At 41.7% G+C, this 20,225-nt stretch overlaps 1 protein-coding gene across 1 annotated transcript in view; it reads right to left on the bottom strand.

The window, feature by feature from the left end:
• The window catches only part of LOC140491981 (cyclin-I-like), a 33,329-nt gene extending 13,842 nt beyond the window's left edge, over window positions 1-19,487 (bottom strand). The window contains exons 1-2 of the mRNA XM_072590543.1: window positions 19,148-19,487; window positions 4,574-4,730 (exon numbers count right to left, since the gene is read on the bottom strand). Of these exons, the coding sequence (XP_072446644.1) occupies window positions 4,574-4,687 (114 nt within the window). The 5' untranslated portion in view covers window positions 4,688-4,730; window positions 19,148-19,487. The remainder of the gene's footprint in view (window positions 1-4,573; window positions 4,731-19,147) is intronic.
• Between the last annotated feature and the right edge of the window lie 738 nt (window positions 19,488-20,225).

A 20,225-nucleotide genomic window follows, 5' to 3' on the forward strand; every position in this document is an offset into this window, starting at 1 on the left:
CATTTGTCTGTTATCAGTGAACAGCTGCTTGGAAACAACCAAGTAATTGACATTTTACTTGAGGTTGTATGACAACAAATGTGCATGACTTCAGTCCATTTCCAAATATTAGAATGCTTTACCAAACACTTATTCATGCAACAGACTAATTTGGAAACCTTTGTGGTGAAAGGTGGGCTTAGATTCATTTCACTAGTCATAAAATTATTCAACAAAAATAGACTTCACAATGTCCTTGGTAAGATACACTGGATGAACTGAAAGTTACATTTTTGCTTAAAAGCTGACAGAAATATTCACAAATCATTACTGATTTTGGCAGTTACCTATCCAGGGCTTCCAGTCTACTCATTTCATTGTTTATTTCAAGTGTACAGTTTTTTTAAAAAAGGCTTTGATTATATTACCTGCAGTATAGAAAAAGGCCCTTTGACCCAACGAGCCCATTGGCCCTGTGAAGAGTAATTCACGTAGGCCCATTCCCCTATCCTGCATTTACTCCTGACTAATGCACCTCACACTATGGGCAATTTAGCATGGCCAATTCACCTAACCATCTTTTTGGACTCAGAGAGGAAACCAGATACTGAGAGTAAACCCAAGCAGACACGGGGAAAGCGTCTGCATGGAGTTTGCACAGTCACTCAAGGTTGGGATCAAACTCTGGTCCCTTGCACTGTGAGGTAACAGTGCTAACCACTGAGCCACCATGCCACTATGCTCCTCAGTAATTTTTCACAAGGTGAACACATTGGCCCAGATCTTGCTATAGCACACAACATTTCAAAACTGGTATTTTAAAAATCTTTAACAACAAATACCGGTCAGAATTAGTTGCCACACAAAATAATTCAATGTGGGAAATTAGAAGTAATTAACATTGTTAGGGAATATTTACCTTTGTAATCGCACAATTCAACATTCTGCAGCAAATTCTTCTCTAAATTATCTGTCTAGTCCACAAATAAATTAACTTCACAACGCTGAATGCACATCAATAGTGAACCAGAACGAGATCCTGTTTTCACAAAGTTAATCCAGTCTGAAAAAATCTTCTGAATGTTTTCATATAACTGCAAATCTACCATCATCTGAATTACCTGTACCATTTGGGCATGGATATTAGTAAGTATCATTAGATTAATTTTCATTTTGACCACACAAAAAACAACTGAGCATACCTCTTGCCAATATTTCAAGCATTGCTATTACAAATTTACTGCTCAAGTAAGTAGTAACAGACGGAAGTGGTGGGGATGTCCCAAGGGAAAAAGGTGTACTGGAATACCAATTCATGTCAAAGCTCTGCCAAAAGAAAACCCAGAAATGCAGTCTACTGGGGCTTAGTTTTGAAAAGAAGAGTGATTGTTGAATCATGCATATCAAACTGCCACCATGGCAAACTGGTGTAAACAGCAGAAAAGGATAAGTTACACTATTTCTCTGGAAATTCGACTGGTAACCTCAGTGAAGTTACACTGCAAGATTGGAAGGTGCTTGAAGCATTGACAGGCAGCTTAATTCCTTTTTATTTACAATGTTGAATATCACTGGGACTAAAGAAGCATTGCCAGTTTAAAGATGGGAAAATTGAAGGATGTTGAGGAAATCGGACCACTTGACCCAAACAAGCTTCATCCAGTTATAATGAGCAGGATGTTGGTGGTCATTCATTGCTAATGCAAGCAACAATACAGTTCTTATATGCAATTGGTAAACACAGAATCTGGAAAAATACTTCACATGCAGACTATAGCTGTAATTCTCCAATTTAGTGGTGATTCACTCACCATCCCACTGCTGAGAAAGCTCACCAAATCAAGTTCTAACTAGCCAGCAAAATTCATGACCAATCACAGCCTTAACAGTTGAGTCCCACCTCACTAGAAGCTGCCATCCAATCAGTTCAGAAGATGAATGGTGAGTAGGTAAATCTTTCTTCTTTCACTTCTTGTGGGGTCACCAGGAGGGTGGAGATTGGGATTCTGGCAGTCAGAGGCAAGGACAGGAGGGGTGCCCATACAGCTTCTGTCCTGCCTATGACTGGGGCAAAAGAACCCCTCCATGACCCAGAATGTCATCTTGGGAACTAGCAACTTTTCTCACCTGCCAGTAGGGCAGGTCAAGGCCTTTAACAGACTGCTTTTGGACCACTTAAAGTCCTTAAAGTCCCCAAATAAACTTCACCCAGAATTTAATTGTCAAGGTGGAGATCATCTGCACACAGCCAGCTTGCCCAATTATTTGCCCTTCTCACTAGATTCCTACGTATGTAGGCAACTTTCACACAATTTGTACGGGATATGAAAGACACCGATTCTTTGGTTAGTGTGAACTCAGCCTGTCAGTTGGGAATAGGATGGTAATGAACCCAAATTTGGGGTGCTGGACATAGCAAGAAAAATGCAGCATATTTTCACAAGTCTTTTTTGTGTTGGTAAAAGATTGAACGAGAGATCCTTTTGTTGGATGATTGCCAGATCCAAGGATCTGATTTCGAAATCAACCTTTAATGTTTATGTCTCAACGAAACAGTCAAATTGTATAACATACCTTTCAACGCCTTAGGGTGATCAAAAGTAGTTTGCAATCAATTATGTACCTTAAATGTGGTCACGTTTCCTGAAAGGAATGATGTAGCCAATTTGTGACAGAATACGCAACAACAAACAAGTGTGTGACTGAGCAGATGCTGTGGTCAAAACCAGATAACTTGCCTCACAGCTGTCACCCTCCAGAGTTTTGTTTCATCCTTTGTTTCATCTGATATTTTAATGAAAACATTTTGTCTTCCTTTTCAGGTATCAGATCACAAGCTGCATGGATGCTGACACCTCTCCAGATCTCCCTCCACTTCTCTCAGAGTCTGCCTCATCCCTTGCCACATATTCATGATATCCTCTAATCTTCCTCTCTTTGACACTGAATGATCTCTCCCTAGCAAAGAACCCAGCTTTATCCTCAAATGAACCCACCTCAAATGAATTTCTGGATTCTACTTCTTTCACCTTTGCCTCCATGTCCATTTCATTGGCCAAGAAGCCTTCAGCCTCCCTTTACTCAGTAGACACCTTCACCCAACTCCAATGCTCTCCCTCCCCTTAGACTGCTCATTCTGACCTCTAATCCTCTATTGATCTTTTCATCAAGGAATGCTGGTGTAACATCAGCTAACTCAATTTCTCTGCTTTCCTTATTTACCCCGATCTGCCTTCTCAGAAACTTTATTGAACATGAACTTCATTTTGTTCCCTTAGGTTAATACTAGCATCGTCATCAAACCTAATGCCAAGAATGGTACAGTTATTTGGCATATCTCAGAGGCTGAACACCAACTCTCTGACAGTCTAGCCACCTTCCCTGAACTCTCACCCAAACATTAAGCCGTCACTGACCTCATCTCCTCTGGAGATCTTCAATCCCCAGATTCACATTTTATAGTTCCATAGTACTGAACATCTGTTATACCATCTTCCAAAGATCAAAAGCCAGAGAAAGCCTGATTATTTTAGCCTAATCACTCACTGAATTGATTTCTTCCTATTGTTACTATTGCTCATTCTTTGTCAAGCCTCTCCACATTTAGATCCATGGCTCTTCTGATGGCCCGCCATCGTTTTCAGCGTTTCCTGTATCTTAACCTTAATTGTCTCCTCTTTACCTTTAACATCCATTTCTCTACACCTCCATCCCGAATCAGGGCTCCCCACTTCGTTGAACAGGTATCCAAACAATTTCCATCCACCAGTATCCTACTCTGTCTGGCTGAACTAGCTTTTTTTTTTAAATTTGAAAACTTACTACTTAACTCATCCTAAAAAGGTAATATTAAAAAAAATTCAAAATGGTATGCTTTTATCTTTTTATCACAAATGGGTGGGAATTTGGAATTCAGAATACGATTACATTCTATGGAATGTCAGAGCAGGCTTGAAGGGCTGAATAGCCTACTTCCGTTCCCAATTTTTATGTAGCCACTCTATGGTGGAATATCCTTCTTCCAGTCCTACTCGGGCTCCTCCCTCAAACATTTGGCCAATACATTGATGACCATATCTCTACTTTTCCTGGAATTGGACTTCATCAACTCCGCTTCCAACTTTTGTCCTGCTCTCACCCTCACTCGGTAAATTTCCAACCTTCAACGTCTGTCTCCATCTCTGGGGACAGACTATTGTCAAACAGTCATTCCTCACATCCTGCACCTGTCAGAATTCCAGGCCATTCTCAAAGTTTCTTCTGCTCTGATGATCTAACTTTCCACATCACTGCAGCCCTCCTGATAACTACTAATGTCTGATTCTTGTTTCCTCAGCGTCTCCAGTTTTAGTGACTTCATCTTCAGTTGCCACTGCCCTACGCTTGGAAATTCTCTCCACCAATTTATCACTCTTTTAAGGTGCTTCTTAAAATCTACCAACTTTGTGCAGCCATCTTAAAAAATCTCCTTAAGTGGTTGGATATTAAATATTGTTTAACATTGCTCCTATGTCACACCATACGACTTCTTACTTTATTAAAAAATGACATACAAATACATGTTGCTGGTAAAATAGGGCAAACTACACCTTACCTGATTGTCGCAGGTCTTGAAAAGAGGCACTTTCCAAAGCCTGGCCTCCTTAGCAAGTGCTTCATTGAGGAGGAAGGCAAGCCTCTCACTATCTAAGGATCCAAGACATTTCATGGCACCTCCAAGGAAAGCCAGTTTGCCAGGCAGGCACAGCTACCTACAAACAAATAAGACATTTGTTTTCGTAAACTTTGCAAAAATTTTATACAATGAGTAGCACAACTATAAGAATGAGAGTGTCAATTTCCACAAAACTCCAGATTCTGAGCAACTAAGCAATCCCAACATCTTTCAGATGTGGAAAGATTGGCCAGAACAGGAAAGGATTACTGTGCAATTGTTCAAAATTATTGATTGTTTCTTTTCAGGCACAATTTTTTTTCATAATTCTGCCATGAGGGGCTTTGAAAACATGTTTAGATACAGTGCTGAATTGTCGCCAGAATTGCAATAAAAGGCAAATCTTAATTTACTTTTCACTTTCTTCATCAGAGGATGGCCACTATCATCAATGTATTGTCCTATCTGAAGGCCATTTACATGTCCTACTTTGACATGCAGAATAATTCCCACATTCCTCATTCATCCGTAAAACTCTATAATGTAATTTTGACCAAACTGCTTTAGAAATGCCCATTTGTAAATTTAGATTAAGGAAATAGAGGGCCTGAACACAGAGCTGTGTTCAACCTAGCAAAGTTACAAGTTCCACATGTGACAAGACAGTCCTGAGATAAGGTGTGCCAGTTCACTCATCAAGCTGCATTTCAATACGATAAATCCAATTTCTCAGGCATTACTACTTAACATCCTTTTCTGACATTGTAAATTATCTGGATCCAATTTGTGTTTCAAGCTCCCGTCAAGCTATTTCCTCTGATCTCAAATATAATTTGGAGATTGTGAATTCAATTAACACTTAGTACGGATATCACTGGCTTAGCTCCCAAATCTGGCATGCCTGAAATATGATACTCATCTCAATCCATTCTCACCCCTATGGCCACCAGGTACCACCAATAAGTAAAATGGCGTTCATGTAGTGAAAGTTCAACAATGTCAATTGAAAAGGAGTCCAGTATTTTTCAAAAAAATACAAATTCGGTTTAAAAAAACCCATGCGTCTGATTAGAATTTTTTTTTTAATTCTTTAGTTGAAACTCAGCTCTTCTGCTGGCAGGCTAAAGCATCAAATGTCATGGTATTCATTCTGTGTAATGGATGGTGGGGGGTGGAGGGGATACAGGGGACATATAATCAACAGGCTAACTTAAACTATTGGTCTATAGAAAGGCATTAATACAAATTATTTCCAAGTAAGTCATTCCATGTAAACAAATGTCCTGTTTATCGATGCCCCATGTAATTGGCTTGTATTGCTTCTTAAAAAGTCATTCTCCTCAGAGATATCTAAAACAATCAGTTAAGCCCGTTGCTACCTTACATGAATGATTGGGCCCAGGGGGACCCTCACTCACTTTGGCTGGACATGAAAGCATCTCAGGCAAGTTGCCCTCGTTAGCCTTCTTTTCATAGACAAAATGAGAACAGTTAAGGAATATTGCCATAGCCCAACAGTCTTCAATACTGTCAAAGCGTGGAGGGCAATATTGCCAAAACATCATTTTTGACACCCATAGTTGGTGTGCCAGGCTTTCAGCCAGGGATGAAGAACTCTGGGTTTACACAATCGGCAGCTAGGGGCGTGTCTTGCCTGGGTGATTTATTCAAAGGTGTCAGTGGTGGAGCACTTTGGGACCAGCGACCATAATTCTATTAGTTTTAAAACAGTGATGGAAAAGGATAGACCAAATCTAAAAGTTGAAGTTCTAAATTGGAGAAAGGCCAATTTTGACGGTATTAGGCAAGAACTTTCAAAAGCTGATTGAAGGCAGATGTTCTCAGGTAAAGGGACGGCTGGAAAATGGGAAGCCTTCAGAAATGAGATAATGAGAATCCAGAAAACGTATACTCCTGTCAGGGTGAAAAGGAAAGGCTAGTAGGTATAGGGAATACTGGATGACTGAAGAAATTGAGGGTTTGGTTAAGAAAAAGAAGGAAGCATATGTCAGGTATAGACAGGATAGATCGAGTGAATCCAGAGAAGAGTATAAAGGAAGTAGGAGTATACTTAAGAGGAAAATCAGGACGGCAAAAAGGGGACAAGAGATAGCTTTGGCAAACAGAATTAAGGAGAATCCAAAGGGTTTTTACAAATGCATTAAGGACAAAAGGGTAACTAGGGAGAGAATAGGGCCTCTCAAAGATCAGCAAGGCAGCCTTTGTGTGGAGCCATAGAAAATGGGGGAGATACTAAATGAGTATTTTGCATCAGTATTTAATGTGGGAAAGGATATGGAAGATATAGACTGAAGGGTAATAGATGGTGACATCTTGCAAAATGTCCAGATTACAGAGGAGGAAGTGCTGGATGTCTTGAAATGGGTAAAGGTGGATAAATCCCCAGGACCTGATCAGGTGAACCCGAGAACTCTGTGGGAAGCTACAGAAGTGATTGCTGGGCCTCTTGCTGAGATATTTGTATCATCGATATTCACAGGTGAGGTGCCGGAAGACTGGAGGTTGGCAAACGTGGTGCCACTGTTTAAGAAGGGCGGTAAAGACAAGCCAGGGAACTATAGACCAGTGAGCCTGACCTCGGTGGTGGGCAAGTTGTTGGAGGGAATCCTGAGGGACAGGATGTATATGTATTTGGAAAGGCAAGGACTGATTATGGATAGTCAACATGACTTTGTGCATGCGAAATCATGTCTCACAAACTTGATTGAGTTTTTTGAGGAAGTAACCAAGAGGATTGATTAGGGCAGAGCAGTAGATGTGATCTATATGGACTTCAGTAAGGCATTTGACAAGGTTCCCCATGGGAGACTGATTAGCAAGGTTAGATCTCATGGAATAAAAGGGAGAATTAGCCCTTTGGATACAGAACTGGCTCAAAGGTAGAAAACAGAGGATGGTGGTGGAGGGTTGTTTTTCAAGACTGGAGGCCTGTGACCAGTGGAGTGCCACAAGGATCGGTGCTTGGCCCTCTACTTTTTGTCATTTACATAAATGATTTGGATGTGAACATAAACGGTACAGCTAGTAAGTTTGCAGATGACACCAAAATTGGAGGTGTTGTGGATAGCAAAGAGGGTTACCTCAGATTACAACAGGATCTGGACCAGATGGGCCAATGGGCTGAGAAGTGAAAGATGAAGTTTAATTTAGATAATTGCGAAGTGATGCATTTTGGGAAAGCAAATCTTAGTAGGACTTATACACTTAATGGTAAGGTCCTAGGGAATGTTGCTGAACAAAGAGACCTTGGAGTGCAGGTTCATAGCTCCTTGAAAGTGGAGTCACAGGTAGATAGGATAGTGAAGGTGTTTGGTATGCTTTCCTTTATTGGTCAGAATATTGAGTACAGGAGTTGGGAGGTCATGTTGCGGCTGTACAGGACATTGGTTAGGCCACTGTTGGAATATTGCGTGCAATTCTGGTCTCCTTCCTATCAGAAAGATATTGTGAAACTTGAAAGGGTTCAGAAAAGGGTTACAAGGATGTTGCCAGGGTTGGAGGATTTGAGCTATAGGGAGAGGCTGAACAGACTGGGGCTGTTTTCCCTGGAGCGTCGGAGGATGAGGGGTGACCTTCTAGTGGTTTACAAAATTATGAGGGGCACGGATAGGGTAAATAGGCAAAGTCTTTTCCCTGGGGTGGGGGAGTCCAGAACTAGAGGGCATAGGTTTAGGGTGAGAGGGGAAAGATATAAAAGAGACCTAAGGGGCAACCTTTTCATGCAGAGGGTGGTACGTGTATGGAATGAGCTGCCAGAGGAAGTGGTGGAGGCTGGTACATTTGCAAAATTTAAAAGGCATTTAGATGAGGCATTTTAGGGGTAGGTTCTTTACTCAGCGAGTCGTGAGTTCATGGAATGCCCTGCCAGTAGCAGTGGTGGACTCTCCCTCTTTATGGGCATTTAAGCGGGCATTGGATAGGCATATGGAGGATAGTGGTCTGGTGTAGGTTAGGTGGGCTTGGATCGGCGCAACATCGAGGGCCAAAGGGCCTGTACTGTGCTGTATTCTTCTATGTTCTATGTTCTATGAATAGGAAAGGTTTGGAGGGATATGGGGTGGGTGCTGGCAGGTGGGACTAGATTGGGTTGGGATATCTGGTCGGCATGGACGGGCTGGACTGAAGGGTCTGTTCCCATGCTGTACATCTCTATGACTCTGTAAATTGCCCAGTGGGGACCTCTTTCATTTCTTTCAAATTAGGAACTTCATACAAAAAGAGACCACACTTCTAATGATCCTTATAGGTCCAATATGGAGAAGAGGATGTTGAGTGCTGAGGGTACATTATCTGTTAGCAATGGTTATCTATTGGGAGAGGTCCCTCAGACGAGACTGAATGGCTCTGCAAGGAATGGGAGAGTGTGTTGGACGTGAAGATCTCTTCTGAAATAATGGGAGGATATTTGGGAAAATGCAAGAAGGATCTCAATTTGCAACAGGACCCACACCTTGCAGTTGAAAATTCTCCACGGGGTCCATCTGGCCCCAGACTGCTTCGCTAAGTTTAAAGCGGTAGCATCTCCCAACGTGTCCTAAATGTAAAGTGGGCATGGCATGCTTACTTATTGTCTTTGGTCCTGCCACAGACTGGGCATACTGGAACGCTGTGGTAGGCGAAATAGAGAAGGCCTTGGAGACGGAGGTGGAGATGGACCGGTATCTCTTCTTCTTGGCTTTGTTAATCCACTTCCATGAGATGTACACAAAAAAAGGCTTTTCATAATCCTCACTTCTTGTACCAGAAAGAACATTCTATTCGGGTGAGTGTCGGAAAATCTCCACGGGGCTGGCGGGCTGGTGCAAGCTAGTCATGGAGCACAGCCCTTTGGACTTTCTTATGAGTATGGTGTATCATAAAATTGAGAATTTTTATAAGACATAGGTGACCCTTTTTGGACTGCCTGGGTACAGATTAGTCTGCCATACTAATAAGAACTTTTATATAGCCATGGCAATACTATGTAATGAATCTGGTATCCAGAGGACAGGAACTACAAACATATAAATATCTATAAACTTATGCAATCAATGATCAAGGGCTATTGCTTTGTTTTGCTGAGCTGTGTTATGGTTATAATCATTATTATTGTTGTTAAGATTGTTCTTTTATAGTTTAGTTATTAGTTGTTATTTATTTATGTAATTAGCACGTTTGGTTTTTAATGTTAGCTTGAATTGTTTGGTTTTGTATTTGTTGTAATTTTCAAGAGAAAAAAATTCCTTTTTTCAAAATAAAAATATATTTTAAAAAGTCTTTCTGCATCAAAACTACATTAAATAAAATCTAACTGATTGACCAATCTCACAAGCGGCAGCTTGATTCTTACCACGTTACTTATTATTTCACAAAAAATTGCAATATTATTCATTTTATTATTTCTTTCATCAGCCAATGCCCTTAACACAATCATCTTATGATTGTCTCACTAGTTTCACAACTTGTGAAAAACATTGCATCACATAAGCCATTATCAGTTATGGAGAGAAACATGCACAGCTATTTCATCATTCACTTTAACCATGGGTAAAGCCACATCAAATGATGATTTATCATGGCTTAAAGGATAAGACAACTGGAAAGAAAGCATATTGTTAATTTGTTTCCACACTTAACATTCATCCATGTCGCGCATCATCTTTTGTTATGGGAATAATATGTAGAGTTTCCCCAAAATCATAATCTTTAGATCAATTTTCAGATTCTTTGGGACATTTTAGCCCACTTGAGTCTTTGGATCTTCCTGACTCAGATTCCTTAGACGTATATAAACATGCCCAGAGAATTTTCACAAAAGAATAAAATACAGAAATAAACTAAAATCCCATTGTTTAATGGCTAAGCCATTGTTTTCACAAAAACCACAGAATAAGAGACAAAAGAAATTCCAAAATGCCGTCCAACAAAATAGAAACTGATCAATCATGACAAAGTAGCAGTTCTGATTAAACTACTGTTTACTTTCAAACAAAAGATAATTACAACAATTCTGGTAATAAAGTGAATGTACAGTGCATCCAAAAGCTTCTGGTAGTATATTCTCTTGTTCCTAGTAAATTAGTGCTGATCTAAGACTTGCAATTTTTAAACACAATACAAGTAAATTTCTTACCTATTCAACCAATGCACCTGTAACCACAAACCTTTCAATCTTCTAAACAGTCTATTGAGTGGTAAGAACACAACATTGCACTCATCAACACTTCTCATTAGTAGAGGCATTCCAACTGGGAGGACCACTTTCCTGTCTCAAGCATCCACAAAAACTAATAAGAATATTTGCAGAGAAGTTTGAAACAAGCTAAAAATCACTTTTGCAATCAGTCCACAAACTTAAAATGGACTCTCTTAGAAATACAGCTGTGTTGCTCATCTTGTCATTTATATGATGTCATTGCTCTTAGAAGTGAGGACTGCAGATGCTGGAGATCAGAGTCGAGAGTGAGGTGCTGGAAAAGCACAGCAGGTCAGGCAGCATCCAAGGAGCAGGAGAATTGATGTTTCAGACATAAGCCTTTCATCAGGAACACTGATTCTGGATGAAGGGCTTATGCCTGAAACATCGATGCTCCTGCTCCTCTGATGCTGCCTGACCTGCTGTGCTTTTCCATCACAACACTCAGTGTTCTTAGCTGCCTACACTGGACCAGAAGGTTGGTTGAAACTTAGAGGCGGAGATCTGGTCGTTTTGCCTCTATTTACATGGTATGTATTTTAGTTTGTGCTTAAGTCATTTTTTAAAACTCACTTGTGGGACACAGGCATTGATGGCTGGCCAACATTTATTGTTTGTTCTATTTGGCTTTGAGAAAGTGGTGGTGAGCTGTTCTCTTGAACCATGCCGTAGGTTAACCCATTATGACCGGAGGGAGGGATTTTCAGGATGTAGATTCAGAACGAACGGCGATGAGGAGTGGTTTGGAGGGGAACTTGCAGGTGGTCATATTCCCATGTACCTGCCACATTTGTCCTTCTAGATGGAAGCGGTCACAAATTTGGATGGAACTGTCTAAGCATCTTCGGTATAGTTCAGCGGTGCATCTTATATATTGAACACACTGCTTCTATTCAGATGCAGTGGAGGGAATGGATGTTTATAGATGTGGTGCAAATCAAGTGGGCTGCTTCATGCTGGATGGTGTCAGCCTCAAGTGTTGTTGGAACTACAATCATCCAGGCAAGTGGGGATTATTCCATTACACTCCTGACTTGTGTTTTGTAGATGGTGGACAGGCTTTGGGGGGATAGGAGGTGAATTACTTGAATTATTCCCAGTCGCTGACCTGCTCTTGTAGCCACTGTGTTTACATAATTAGCCAGGATGAGTTCGTAGTCAAAGAATAACTCCCCAGGATGTTCATAGTGGGGATTCAGTGACAGCAACAGCAGTGAATGTCATGGGGAAGTGGTCAGATTGATCCTTATCAGAGATGGCTGTTGCATGGTATTTGGGTAGCACAATTGTTACTTACCACTTGCCAGTCCAAGACAGGATGTTGTCCAAATCTTGTTGCATTTGAACATGGACTGCTTCAATATCTGAGGAACCATGAACAGTGCTGAACAATGGTGCTCAACAGCAAAATTTTCTGATCTTATGATGGAGGAAAGGTAATTTATAAAGTTACTGAAGATGGTTGGGCATAGGACACTACACAGAGGAACTCCTGTAGAGCTGAGATGACTGATCTCCAACCATCTTCCTATGTGCCAGGTATGATCCCAACCAGCAGAGAGTTTGTCCGCTATCTGTTTTACTAGGGGTCCTTGATGCTCCATTCAGTCGAATGCAGACTTGATGTCAAGGGCTTTTATTCTCACCTCATCTTTTGAATTCAGCTCTTTTGTCCATGTCTGAACCAAGGAGAAAGTAAGGACTGCAGATGCTGGAGATCAGAGTCGAATGCTGCCTGACCTGTGCTTTTCCAGTGCCATACTTTTCAACTCATGTCTGAATCAAGGCTGTAATGAGGTCAGGAGCTGAATGGCCCTGGCGAAATCCAAACTTGGCACCACTGAGCAGGTACTGCTTGACAGCACTATTGATGATACCTTTCATCAAGTTACTGATAATCAAAGTTGACTGATGTGATGGTAACTGACTGGGTTAGATTTGTCCTACTTTATGTGTTCATAGCATACCTGGGCAATGTTCAACATTTTTGGGTAGATGCCAGTATTGCATGTGTAATGGAACAGCTTGGCTAGGAGCGTGGCAAGCTCTGGAACACAAGCCTTCATTATTATTGCCAGAATATTGTTAGGGCACATTGCCTTTGCAGTATTAAGTTCTTCCAAACATTTTTTGATATTATGTGGAACAAATCCAATTTGCTGAAGACTGACATCTGGGATGCTGAGCACCACTGGAGGAGGCCTAGACGGATTATTCACTTGGGACTTCTGGCCAAACATTGCTGCAAATGTTTCAGCTTTCTCTTTTAAAATGATGTACCAATACTATTACCGAACATTGATACACCTGTCCAGCGTATCTCTGGAGTGTGGGTGTCTGCACAAACACTGTCTGTAAGGAGCAAGCAGCCCTATCTCCAAAAAATAATGCACTCTTCAATTCCTTTGTACTGTTAACACAACTTTATTTATACCTTCATATTGTAGGTTATCAAATACAGCTCTCTAGTGTAGTGCGTGAGACATGCTTATTCCAGACTGGTGTCTTTTCTATACTACTATAGCGAGAGAGGTGATATTGCAACATGCTAAACTGTCAGAGGGTAGTAACAACTCTACTTTTTTTCCCAAAGGCTGCAGTACGTTTCTTTCTAATTTTACCATGATGTAGCACATTCAGATGGCAAATGGTTACCTGTGTCCCTTCAGTTGTTTTAAAAAACATTGCTTTCGAAAACCTTTGATGCAGAGAAGATTCCAAATGGCACACAGCTGAAACATCACTCTCCAAGTGATACACTAAATACAGTCAGCAAACTCAATTCTTGTTCTGGATTAGTGGCGCTGGAAGAGCACAGCAGTTCAGGCAGCATCCAAGGAGCTTCAAAAATCGACGTTTCGGGCAAAAGCCCTTCATCAGGAATAAAGGCAGTGAGCCTGAAGCATGGAGAGATAAGCTAAAGGTGGGTGGGGGTGGGGAGAAAGTAGCATAGAGTACAATGGGTGAGTGGGGGAGGGGATGAAGGGTGGAGTGGATAGGTGGAAAAGGAGATAGGCAGGTAGGACAAGTCCGGACAAGTCATGGGGACAGTGCTGAGCTGGAAGTTTGGAACTAGGGTGAGGTGGGGGAAGGGGAAATGAGGAAACTGTTGAAGTTCACATTGATGCCCTGGGGTTGAAGTGTTCCAAGGTGGAAGATGAGGCATTCTTCCTCCAGGCGTCTGGTGGTAAGGGAGCGGCGGTGAAGGAGGCCCAGGACCTCCATGTCCTCGGCAGAGTGGGAGGGGGAGTTGAAATGTTGGGCCACGGGGCGGTGTGGTTGATTGGTGCGGGTGTCCCGGAGATGTTCCCTAAAGCGCTCTGCTAGGAGGCGCCCAGTCTCCCCAATGTAGAGGAGACCACATCGGGAGCAACGGATACAATAAATGATATTAGTGGATGTGCAAGTAAAACTTTGATGGATGTGGAAGGCTCCTTTAGGGCCTTGGACAGGGGGGAGGGAGGAGGTGTGGGCGCAGGTTTTACAGTTCCTGCGGTGGCAGGGGAAAGTGCCAGGATGAGAGGGTGGGTTGTAGGGGGGCGTGAACCTGACCAGGTAGTCACAGAGGGAACGGTCTTTGCGGAAGGCGGAAAGGGGTGGGGAGGGAAATATATTCTTGGTGGTGGGGTCTGTTTGGAGGTGGCGGAAATGTCGGCGGATGATTTGGTTTATGCGAAGGTTGGTAGGGTGGAAGGTGAGCATCAGGGGCGTTCTGTCCTTGTTACGGTTGGAGGGGTGGGGTCTGAGGGCGGAGGTGCGGGATGTGGACAAGATGCATTGGAGGGCATCTTTAACCACATGGGAAGGGAAATTGCTGTCTCTAAAGAAGGAGGCCATCTGGTGTGTCCTATGGTGGAACTGGTCCTCCTGGGAGCAGATACGGCGGAGGCGGAGGAATTGGGAATACGGGATGGCATTTTTGCAAGAGGTAGGGTGGGAAGAGATGTAATCCAGGTAGCTGTGGGAGTCGGTGGGTTTGTAAAAAATGTCAGTGTCAAGTTGGTCATCATTAATGGAGATGGAGAGGTCCAGGAAAGGGAGGGAGATGTCAGAGATGGTCCAGGTAAATTTAAGGTCAGGGTGGAATGTGAAGGGACCTGCCAGAATTCAGTTTTGTGAAAAAGTTTCTTGTTTCCACTTTTGCCACAATATCATCAACAAATGAAATGGGATGGATTTCCCTCCCAACTTTTGGTTAACTCAATAAAGATTCTTAATTCTCCGCTTATCTTAGGAGCAGCCTTGCCCTTCTTATGCTCATTCTAGATTGGTATCTTCACTTTTATACATCTTTGTGTCATGTCATCTGTTACATTATGATTTACATGCACCTCAATACTAATATTTTAGGTGGTGGTTTATTCAGCTTTTCTCTCCTGGATAATCTTAATGCAGTAGACCCGATTCTGCTTCTTCAGCAACCAACACCATACAAAAAAAGGCAGTGTGACAATATTATTGCTTTAAGAGATGTATTTTGTCTTGTTTTTTTTTAAAATGAGAAAGGTTGAGACAGAGGAACTGAGCAGTCTGCTCCAAAGCCAATAAAGTAAGCAGCTGGTGAGGTCTCAGGGTTTTTTTTCTCTAAAGTTGGAACAATAAAAAAAGTCTGAATGGGTAAGGTCAAGCTCCCACAGAACCAAGACTTGTTTTTTTAAGTTTTGGACTTCAGTAGCAGTTGCTGGGGTCTTGAAGCTGACTGTGGAAGCTCTTATTCCCTTCTCTGTTATAGCTAAATGCTGGGGTTCTCTTTCTGCTGCTAGAATTGCATGTGTAACCATCCATTTTACTGAACTTGCCTTTGCCAACGATGTGTTTATGGGATGTTCCTATATTGGAACAGTTAATTAGTAGTAATCAATATATTATTTTGTTAAGCATTTCAATAGAATTACATTTAAGCCAATTCTTTTATTTTGTCTATATTTTAACTATTGTATATAAATAATGGGTTTTTTGTTTCAAGCCTGGTAACTGCATATGGAACAAAATACCGTACACTTACCTTTAAAATAAGAAGGTGTTTGGGTCTAGACTATCTTCTTAATACATTTTGAGGGGGTTTGGTCTGATCCTTAACAGCAGTTCAAAGGAAGGAACTTCAGTTTACCATAACTCCTTTCTGATTTTGTTTCAGTCTGAGTAGTTCTGTTCATTACACTTCCCTTTTAGGTTAAACCCCTGTCTTTAGGGTATATTCATAACACTGCTGTAGGCAAGTAGGAATGCCCAGTTTGAGACAAGTAATTAAAGGTCAGAGACCAGGAATTTCAAACTCGTGAGATTAGCTTTCCAAATCTCACCCAACACACTGACTAAACTTACCACTATTTAATGGCCATGTACTTCCATAAGTTTATTTCTGAAAGTTACATTTAATTGAAAACAATTTTAAGTTTCTCTGAACTTCCTGAATACAATACTTGGTTTTCCCCTTCACTGGGGATTTCCAAACATCTCAATACCCACTTCAACAATGTATTTATTATACCCTGTAGGGAAAATACCTGCAGTTTCTCAGAGTCCGGGTTGTACCATTATTTAGGCAGTCACAGTGACCTTGTCTTTGGTTGCAATAGATAACAGTGAAAGAAAATTAATAGGAAGGGTAAATGCTAAACATATTCAACAGGTCTGGCAGCATCAGGAGGGGGCGGTGAGGAAAAAAATAAATATTCTGAGTCAAATATAATGTTTTCAGAATTGAAAGAAGCCAGAAATGTGATCAGTTTTACATCATGGTGGTGGGGGGGGGGCACAAACAGGAAGAAGAATAATGGTCTGGAATAAAGGTCAGAAGCAATGGTGTTGTGTACAAAAGACAAGTTATAGCTCAATCAAAAACAAAGCAATTACTCAAGAGTGAGAGTGTGAATGGCAGAATAATAAGCAACTCTGTCTGATGGCAAAAACACAAAAAAGACAAGATTCAGACTAACCATGGCAGTACACAGAATCAAAATGGAGGACAAAGTTCATGCAATTGTTGATCTCAATGTTGAATCCAGAAGACTGCAAAGTGCCTAACTGGAAGAGGAGGAGCTTGCATTAAGCTTCACTGGAACACTGCAACAAACCAAAGACTGAGACAGGACTGAGAGCAAGGTGGTGAATCAAAATGTCCTGAGCAGAGGTATTCCATAAAGCAGTCCCAAAATCTGTATTTGGTCTCTTCAATGTAAATAAGACCACTTTTGAGAATGAAGATAATAAATTGATACAAGTACAGGTCAATCATTGTTTCAGCTCGAAGCTGCATCTGGGATCTTGGACAGTGAGGTGAGCGTAAGTGTTCTACTTCCTCCAAACCACATGGGAAGATACGATATGTGGGACTGAGGGTGGGATCAGTGTATCGAGAAGGGAATGGTCCCTTTGGAAAGCTGGTAGGACAGGGTGGGAAGATGTGTTCAGCAGTAGCATCATGTTGGAGGTGACAGAAGTGCTAGAAGATGATGCGGTGGAAGAGGAGAATGAGCTGAAACCAATCATGGTTCTGGAGAGACGTAAAGCAACTGAAGCAGAGTACAGGCATATATCAGACAAACTATCAGTCATGGATGGATCATGGATCCCTGTCAACCAAATGTGGGGGAATCCTCAATTGAGTATAAAGGTAGATATCTCAGAAAGCTATGGAAGGGTGCAATGGAGATAAGAAACTGGCATAAAGGAATGGAGTTGTTATAGGAGGCATGGAGTGAGAAAATATAGTCATGACAATGTGCTTTCAGACTGGACTGCCCATTATCCAGCCATTCACACTCTCACACTCAGGGGCTGTTAAAGCCACAATCAAATCAGACATGATCTTACCGAGTGGTGCAGCAGATGTATACTCTATGACTTTATGGTCCACTGCAGTTAATACTTACATTTACACATTTACTCCAACCATCGCCAATCCCTTTACCTTCTGGTCCATGCATCTTTAGGATTTAAGCTCTGCTGGCCTCTAACCTATCCAATACTTTCCTTCTGTTCAGCCACTTCCGCCCCCGCCTCCCTTTAAAAACAACCTGTCATATTTCTACATAATAAAAGCAAATTACTGCGGATGCTGGAATCTGAAACCAAAAGAGAAAATGCTGGAAAATCTCAGCAGGTCTGGCAGCATCTGTAAGGAGAGAAAAGAGCTGACGTTTCGAGCCTAACTGACCCTTTGTCAAAACTTTTGGATATTTCTACCTTTCTTCAGTTCTGAAGAATAAGACTTGACTTGAAACATCAATTTTTGTTCCTCTCTCTACTAATGCTGTCAGCCCCACTGAATATATAAAATACTTTGATGTTCAGATCTCGAGCAGAGTATTTTGCTTTTATTTGACAACAAGACTGTGGCCCTTGTTAGAAAAACAACCGCGCCTTAGTTAACTTGGTCAAAATGAGATCCGTTTGGAAAAGTTTGGGTTGTGTCTCTGAGAGCGAGAATGATACTCCTCTGAAGAGATTAAGTTTGACCCGAATAAGATGGGACGGGGAAAAAAACATTGCGATTGAACGTGCCCAAAGTCTTGGGTTGCGATCGCGACATTGCTTTTTGAATAGTCTTTTGTTACAAATTGGTAATAAAATCAAAATGCTCGATCAACATTGCAAGTCTGTCGGTATCTATGGAGAAACAGAATGAACCTCTGGAGGCCACAGAGTTTCTCTCTCCACCGATGCTGTTTGAGTTGGCCGAGTTTCTCCAGCACTTTCAGTTTTCATTTCAGCTCGCCAACTTTTTATCAACAGTGAATAAAAATGATATTCTAGAGCAAAGGCATTAAACTGCAAATTCTGGCCCCACCCCTCTTCAAGGGGAAGCAGGAACTTCAATTTAAATTCTGGAAACCAGCAAAAGGACAACGTTGAAAGTGATCACTACAGACCCAGTCGAACGGAAGATTTTGATCAATTACGGAGGAGGTACTAAGTCTACCGAATCCCCTCCTCCCTGCGCTCAACAAAAGATTTGAAATCAACTTTCCACCCAAAACAATGATACCTTTTAACGTTCTTAGAGAGAACGTCACGTAAACTAGAACAAAACGTCCCAGATATCTGACACTTATGTAAATTAGTTTTCTTTTAGCAGTGTGAAGCTTTAAGTGAAAATTAAACAGCGCTTGTTCTGATATAAAATACACGCTGCTTTACACACAATAAATGCATCGAAGTCAATAACTTGAGTTGTAATTTGTATGCAGCTCCGGAAAAAGCCTTCCACTTCTGCGGGCCTTAGTGACTATCTTTACTGAGTGAAGTCTTTGCACAGGACTCTACCCAGGCAGCAGAGCCAACACCTTCAATTACAGAAAGCTGCAGCAATTTACCTCTTCCCCAAAGCAAAGTGGAATGTGTGTTCTCTTTCTCCGCCTCGATCAAAGCCATCAGTTCGGCATCTCCACTCTTCCGAGGAAACAAAAGGAACCAGCCTTCGTGCCCAGAAACTTCAAATGTGGGTCATAACAAACGGGTACTGTGTCCCCGAACAAGGCGATCATCGTCCGGGTGTGCTTAAAACTAACATTCAGGAAGCACACTTTAAAAAGACAAGAAGTAGAACTAGAGAATTGAATACAGTTGATCGAGGAGTAGGGAGGGGGAAATAAAGTCCACTTCCACACTCGGCAGTCCCCGCACTCGGACTGGAACTGGAGTCATTTCGAAACACTCGGCTCCTCCTCGTTTCATCACGTAAGCGGTTACGTGCTGACTATCACGGCCAGAGCACAACTGCTCCACAATACAATCCATCTTGTGAGCTCAGAGATTACTGGTGTGGGACAACTGCACACAGTTATATTTCAATTCTTCCATTATTAGACTCCTGGATAGAGTCATACAGCACAGAAACAGACCTTTTGGTCCAAGCCGACCATAATCCCAAACAAAACTAGTCCCTGCCTGCTCCTGGGCCATATCCCTCCAAACATTTTCTATTCATGTATCTCTTTATATGACATTTAGTTGTAATTGTACCGGCATCCACCACTTCCTCAGGAAGTTCTTTCCACATACAAACCACTCTCTGTGTAGGAAATTTGCCTCATGTGTTTTTGAAATCTCTCTCCTCTCACCTTAAAAATGTGCCCCCAGTCTCAAAATCCCCCATCTCAGGGAAAGGACAACTACTTATCTATATCTCTCATTATTTTATAAACTTCTATCAGGTCACCTCTCAACTTCCTATGCTCCAGTGAAAAAAGACCCAAGCTATCCAACCTTTCTTTGTAACTCAAATCTTCCAAACATGGCAACATCCTGATAAATCTCCCCGAACCCTGTCCAGCTTGATAATATCCTTCTGACAACTAGGTGACAAGAACTGGACACAGTGTTCCAGAAGAGGCCTTGCCAATGTCCTGTACAATCTCAACATGACTTCCCAACTCCTATATTCAAAGGACT

The sequence above is a fragment of the Chiloscyllium punctatum genome, chromosome 20, assembly GCF_047496795.1.
Source record: "Chiloscyllium punctatum isolate Juve2018m chromosome 20, sChiPun1.3, whole genome shotgun sequence".
Classification (NCBI taxonomy): Eukaryota; Metazoa; Chordata; class Chondrichthyes; order Orectolobiformes; family Hemiscylliidae; genus Chiloscyllium; species Chiloscyllium punctatum.